Source organism: Salvelinus namaycush, chromosome 1, assembly GCF_016432855.1.
Source record: "Salvelinus namaycush isolate Seneca chromosome 1, SaNama_1.0, whole genome shotgun sequence".
NCBI lineage: Eukaryota > Metazoa > Chordata > Actinopteri > Salmoniformes > Salmonidae > Salvelinus > Salvelinus namaycush.
The window spans coordinates 25013826-25021600 of NC_052307.1; the positions used below are offsets into that span (position 1 = coordinate 25013826).

At 39.0% G+C, this 7775-nt stretch overlaps 1 protein-coding gene across 1 annotated transcript; it reads left to right on the forward strand.

Annotated features, from left to right (window-relative positions):
• The first annotated feature begins 1163 nt into the window (after positions 1–1163).
• Positions 1164–5762, forward strand: LOC120054657 (early growth response protein 3-like). Its single transcript, XM_039002185.1, has 2 exons — positions 1164–1341; positions 4657–5762. Exons 1-2 carry the CDS (start codon positions 1188–1190, stop codon positions 5760–5762), a joined length of 1260 nt encoding a protein of 419 aa, XP_038858113.1. The 5' UTR covers positions 1164–1187.
• Positions 5763–7775: the final 2013 nt, after the last annotated feature.

Sequence of the window (7775 nt, forward strand, 5' to 3'; positions counted from 1 at the left end):
CAATGTCATTTTGACTAGCATGATTCTGACGCTCGGTCCAGTTGCGTGTTCTCATATGACAAAGGATAAAAGTGAAATATGTTCTCGAGGGCAAGACGAATGCAATACCTCATATCAAACAACATGCTTCATTACAAAGCTATCCCACATAGTTGAACATTTTATATTAATGTGAATTCGTCAACAGGTAGCAAAGTAGCCGACTGCACAATGAGGAAATCATGATCCGCTTCATAGCAGACCAACACAGGCTTCGCTCCACAGAGCTCATCCTTCGCTTCAACATGTCTTCCTGCAACGGACTATAATGCTGTGTTTATAACCAAGTGGGAAGGTGGTAATTTCCAGTTTTTTAGTATAAAATACGAGTTCGATGCATTCACGTGCTTTGAACTCGTTGAGAAACGCTGATTAGCTAATGGCAAACCAGCTGCGTCAACCATAAATAAAAGTAGGCTACAGCTATCATGCTCGCACACAAAATATAGTGTTCAAAAACAGTACTAATAGATTGCTATTTATAAATATTTTTTTGTAGTTGCATTTAACGGCCGAAAATGCTGTTGTCGAGGTAATTTCCTTAGTGGGTTATGTCAGAGTTCACCATGTGGGAGAAGTCGGAGGTCAGGGATGATAAACGAGTTCCTAATAGGCCTACTATTTGGATGGGTTTCAAGTGTTTTTTCCCAGTCATATGGTAAATACCACATTCCCACTAGATTATGAATGCAGCATAATGTTCCACTATGAGGTGCTTCCATTGGTGACGTGTTGTGTACGGTCTGGCTTTGTGTATCCATAAATGGTCATCTACGTCACATAAATGTTCCGTCCCCCTATTTAATACCAGCAAGCGCTGGAGTTCCCTATCCGAGCAATATAGAGCAGCGCTACGCTTGTGAAACCACCACCACCGTTTCATTGATTCACAGACTTTAAACACACAACATGCAAACAAGAAGGTAATGACAGGTCTCATTGTAATTATATTAATAACATTTGCCTGTGACAGTTAAGCTCTACTATATCTCAAAGGAGAGATATCAACGCTGTCTCTGAAGAGAACTTGGATACAACATCTAGAATCTTTTTTCTCCACTCTCTAACACTTATAGATCATCATCATCTTTGTATTTTTCTATTCGGATACCTGCACGTTGCCATTTATGTCAGACTAAATAACTGCTATGACAGGGAAACTGGCGGACAAGCTCCCTCTTACCATGAGCAGTTTAATAAACACGATTCCTGACAGTCTTTACCCAGAAGAGGACATTCCGACGTCTATGAACATTTTCACCAATACGGATTCTATAAACCACTACTCGCAAATGAATACAGGTAAGCATAGTTTACTTTATTTGGGATGTGATTGGATTAGGTTCTATCCAGGCTCTGTTGTAACTACAGCGCGTCTCAGCTGTGGAGATCATGCAGGCACCGCAACAGTTGTCTTGGAGCGCGCGCAACGACTATCATCCAGGCACCTGTTTGCGCTTCGGGATGTTACGCACATAATCGATCTCGATTGAATACTTTGTTTTTTTAAAGCATTCTTCACAATGGTTGGCTACTATTATTTCGATTACATGTAAAACAAGTGCTGTAACTGTTAGTGTTAACCATATTGTAAGAGGCAAGCTTTTATGCCAGAAATATGCGTAACAATGTCCAAGCCTATGAGTTTCCCTGGCTACTGTCACAATTTCACAACCTTAAATTTGCATGTAAGGTCAAACAGTAATGTAAATAGGCCTAACATTAACTTATCTGCTCTGGTGAAAGCTTACCCCAAAATCATTGGCATGTCTTTAAAGTGAAAGTAAAACGCACAAATTGGCGAAAAATTAATAGATTAAAAATTGTTCATAGATTAAAATGTAATCACCAAAACAAAAATGAATGTGGATAGGCCTACATCTTTTTTGTTTACTTAAATTGAACCATGATAAAGCCACAGTTGTGTAGATAGTCCATAAATAAATGTGCCACTGTAACCAAAACAACATTGCCTGTGCATAAGACATTCATTATTTCTAGCTAACATTACATTAATTAATTAATCACTGTTTGTGTATTTATTGACAATTTAGAGATTCTTTTTGGATTGGACTATGAGTGGCATGGCCATCCACTTTAAAGTGGGCGTTTGACCGACGTTTCAAACTTGCCCATGCCGATAGCCTAACGCGTAGACTGTAGGCTTTACGACCATTAGGCTACATATAGCTACAAATCTATGAAGATAATTTATTTGTTTGCTCTCACTTGAATGCAAGTCTCCAGATGACAGCAACTTTCATTTTTGGAGATGCGTGTCATACAATTATAATTTATTCTGTTTAAATTGAATGCAAGGGTTTGTCAATTCCAAAATGAAGTTTAGAAGAAGCACTTTTATATCATCATTGAAACGATCCTTGATAGCAATAGCTGCAGATACATGTTTTCAGATCAATATGCTTCAGACACACCAACAGATTTTATTCAAATGTACAGCCGACAGTAGGCTATATACAGCTGTAACACATTTCAATTGGACCTCAATAGGTGAGGAATGACAATTGTATAGTAGCCTACTGAAATTAATATATTTGACATTAAATAATTGTTGGAGTTGTTAGCGGCAAGATAAAGATAAAGGCCTATACAATCTTTAATAATTAAATATTGTACAGTAAAGTAGTCTAATTATTTCACTATACAGAAGTATATAGCCAGCTGAAGTGTCATTACTCTTTAGAGGTTCATCAATGTATGGTTAAAATTGTCCTAATATGATCTATATTGATAATCGAATATCTATGTACATTTGTTATTTGTCAATATGTTAGGCCTATTAATTTGCAAAGTAAATGTAGATGAATAATTAGAAATTGTAAATAACCTTTCAAATGTCTGAAAACACAGCACCACACACTTCTAATTATAATATTGATATAGCTATATTCTATCATTACACATCCCCGTGACTTAGTTCAGTAGTGTTTGCCAATCCCTTAAAATTACAATTGCTCTGATATAAGTATCACCTCTCGATACTCCAGAGATAACAGCATGCTTTTTATAACTAATCAATACATTTCTGACAAAGGTCATGAAAGAGATGTAAAGGGTTTCCATGTCTCACAATTGGGTTAGCCAGGTGTTTACCAGGTTTGCCAGGTAGTCATCAATAAATTATAATGTGACATGTTCATTACATATAATATCTGACTACATATTCTCATTTAAATCACATATATTTTTGATAACTATTGACTATGATGAGCAACATTTTGAAGTACCTATTTGATACCTCTAGTCAGGTGTTAGGTCCCTTGTGCAAGTGGTGTTCTCTCACAATATTCACCACCAAAGCAATAACACCAGCTCACTTGAGAGCAATATCCGTGACACTGCTTAAATGTTCAAGTCAAAATATTGAGGAAGATTACAGCAAGATATAATGGCTGCCTTCTATTCATATAGCCTAATGTCTAAAACACACACACCTAAGCATTTGCTATTTTTAGGCTTGTTTTCTTCAATTCACCTCCAGAATAATTAAAACATATGCCAAAAGGTTTTTTATTTACATCATGTGTTCAATAGTTGTGTGAAACATATGTAGTTTTGGTTTTGTTTGTTTCATCATGCTTTGCCCTTAGCCAAATTCTGGTAAACAGACAGTAATTACTGGGACTGAATATATAAGCACCCCTGTGTATAATTTATTGCAACTTGAATGATGGGCTGATATAGGCTATGTCTGATGATGTATGAATTCTTTCAAAATGTCTGCACAAAACCTGTTAAAATCTCTGCACACAACTGTGCCATCTCAGAACTGCATTAATTTGGATATTTTCATTGCAGTTGTCTGATATGACATTTAATAATTGTAATGCTGCCACATGTACCTAAGAAAGGCTACTACAGTACTAGTAATAAATACACTGACAAAAGTGAAAGAAAACAAGAAAGTTACTGTGAACATAACATTTAGCTAGAAGACCAATGACCTATGGCCGAATGTGCGTACACTGTAGCTGACCAAGTGATCTGAGTAGGAAGTACACTTTACAGTTCAATTTGCTAATTTTGTGTAGATTTCATGTTCTGCTAAAACCCATGCAGCTACAGTACATTGGACATACATGTATCTGTGAGAGTGCTGGCAGTGGTGTCTGGCTTACGCCCTGTTGAGAGGGAATCAGATCTTGCCATTCACTGTGGCTGTCCTCCTGTGGGACATACAATGACTGGATCAAAGGGGGGTGTTTAGGTCTTGATTTATGAGAGCTTGTGGGATCTGAGAGAGAGAACATTGTCTCAGATGCACAAGTCAGTGGATAAACTTGCAGGTCTGACACCACCGCTCACTTTTTCCTAATGAACTGGATTGGACTGCTTTGTTTTAAGATTTCTTCTTGGCAGACTATTTTTAGAGATATGCAGAGAAGCTGAATTTCGGACTAATCGAGGACTCTGACTGAAATATCAAGCAGGTTCATATTTATCATAGTCTAGTAGCTTCTAGACTCAAACTTTTCTGTACTAGTAGTACTGCACACTTTCACGTATGTTTTTTTTCTAACAGGTTTCTAACATGTTATAACAGCTGGGTGAACTATTCATTGACACTCTACTTCAATTTGTTTCCCTTTCATCCAGATAATATCATGGATCTGGGGATGGGAAGTGATAAGGGAAATGCAGAGATCCAGTACGGCTCTAGCTTCCAGTCCAGCCGCAGCGGGCAGCCTGTCACCTATTTGGGGAAGTTTGCCTTCGATACTCCTCCGTCGGGTGGAATGGGGGGCTCTGGCTGGTGTTCAGACAACAATATCATTAGTTTAGTAAGTGCTGGGATCTTGGGCGTCTCCCCGTCGCCTGGCACCATCACCACACAGACATCGTCCTCTGGAGCCAGCATGGGCGGCCAGTCCTCAGATATGGAGCAGGTCTATGGTCCGCCACTGCCTGCTTATTCCACCTGCAGCGAGCTGTACCAGGATCAGGTCTCCTTCCACCACAGTCCTGCTACCAGCACTACCCTCGGCTACCCCAGCAATGACTACCACACCACCTCCAAGCCCTCCATGGACGGGAGCCTTTTCTCTATGATCCCAGACTATAACCTCTTCCATCATCAGGGTGAGGTTGGCATGATGGAGCACAAGCCTTTCCAGTCCATGGACCCCATTCGTGTCAACCCCCCACCCATCACACCACTAGAGACCATTCGCGCATTCAAAGACAAGCAGATTCATCCAGGTTTTATGGGCGGGCAGCAGCATGCTCCTCAGCACCACCAGCCACCACAGACACTAACACTCAAACCAATCCGACCACGGAAGTACCCAAACCGGCCCAGCAAAACCCCTGTGCATGAGCGGCCACATGCCTGCCCAGCAGAAAACTGTGACAGACGCTTCTCCCGTTCAGATGAACTGACACGCCACCTCCGCATCCACACGGGTCACAAACCCTTCCAGTGCCGCATATGTATGCGCTCCTTCAGCCGAAGCGACCACCTGACTACCCACATCCGCACGCACACGGGCGAGAAGCCCTTCTCCTGTGAATTCTGTGGACGCAAGTTTGCCCGGAGTGATGAGCGCAAGAGACATGCCAAAGTTCACCTCAAGCAGAAGGACAAGAAGCCGGCCGACAAGGGGAGTGGAGCGGCTGGCAGCCACAGCTCACCCCCCAGTTCCTGTGGTGGCAGTGGGGGGCCCAGCAGTGGCAACATCATGACTGTCACTACCTGTGCTTAGGATGGACCATCACCATGCCCTAACATAAGACTGGGGAGGGAGGGATCCTATCCACAATGAGACAAATAGGTGACTCTTTCTCTCTCTTTCTCTTACACTCCATCTCTTTTCATTTTTATTTCCATGTAATATTTCCCTCCTCTATTTGGAGATGTTATCTTGTAAGAGTAGGGGAAGAAGAGGACATAGACGGGAGGGACAGCAACTGTGTGAATGTTTGCAAGCAGAGGGGCATCATGGCACCGGCTGTCCAAGAGGACATGGCATATCTTTGATAATGATATTCAAGTTTCTGAAGTCATACTTTATCATGTATTGTGTTTTCTGAGAAATTCACCAAAAATCTTGGATGTGATGGGATTCAAAAAAATTATAATTTGGGTTTAGATTGAATTACAACTGGGCGTAGAATAAGGTGAGCTATGTTTGGGATGTATGCATTTATTTCATCTGGTTGTTTAAAAGTGCAATTGGTTGTATTTGTGTACTGTTGTTGATACCTTATTTGCTGCACATTCCATTGCCTTGTCTTTTTGTTGTAAAATACTTTACACATTTTTTTTTTTATTATTATTGTTTCTCAAAAGAATGTGCCAAACGTTTTGGGATAATACTGCTAAGTTTGTTTTCTTAATTGTGCCTGGGATTAACCAAACATTACAAAGACATAAACTATGTTTCCGACATTGATTTAAGGCAGATTGTTAACGTTAGCCCCAAAATACAATTTTTTTAAATTTTATTATAATTTGTGCAATTATAAGCATCACAGTTACAACTCAGTTGGTCAAAATCCTTTTGCTATAAACTCAAAAACATCAGCATAAAAAAAACCCCACATGAATCATTGGTTTTGTCCATCCAAACCCAATCCTGTGTTCAATGGACCAGTCTTTGGTGGTAATCTATTGTCGTCTGATGCACACTAAATAAAATGGATTGCAACATTAATGCTAAATCTTCATGAACTGATGAAGAATGTAACATATTCACTACAAATTACACAAATCCATGACAGAAAGCTTATTAAGATACCCAAGATAAAACAAAAATCTATATTTTAAGTTTAGTGCTTATGTTGCTTTAAAAATATATATATTACCGTCTATCTTCCAAGGGTTCCCCTTGGTCACATTTATATGTGTATTTAAAAGACACACTTGCTAAGAGCGTAGAGAATAAGACTGAAACATTGAAATACCTGCATCTATACTGCAAGTCAACAACATTTCTGAATAACAGCAGAGATGAAGAGGGTCTTTTATCTGTGCATTCACTGAGAGACCTGCCAGTTATATTCATGTAATTAGAGATATTGTAAAATAAAATGTTGCATATTGTTACAACGAGCAACATCTTTAAGACGTACTATAGAATCTACATGGTATTGCCATGTTTACACCTACTATTTTGAGAGATCCTGAATTTAAAATGATTATACTTTTTTTGTATAGTGAGAGATATATACAGGTACTTCAACTTTTATACCCAGACTGTCAAAGGCACCATATACTTCAGTATTAAATTGTGCATTTGTATGCATGTGTATGTAGACGTACAATATATAAACAAATGTATACATACACACATTTCTTATTGACTGAATGCTTGTGCAGAAGGTGTCTTAAAATGCTTCTTGTAAAGTAATGACAATGCAGAAAGTTTTGTGAACACAAGTCATTGCAAAAGACTTGAGCATTGACACAGTGCCAAATGGGGTTCATTATCTTCCATTTCAAAACCATCTAATATTATTTGTACCTACTATAGGGTTCTTAGCAGAAAGTGGTTTGAGGAAACACTGTGTTCTTAAACTAAATAAACAAACATATTTGTATTTCAAACAAACCTGTAATGTATGGATTCCAAAGTTCAGACAAATATATTGAAAAAAAGAAGCCTAGTACACAGTCTGCAACATTTTTCACTATCCACATGGATTTTTATATCAGTATGCAATATACAGTCTTACAAGTGGCAAGTCTGGCATTGACTGAAGGCTACGCTACTTGA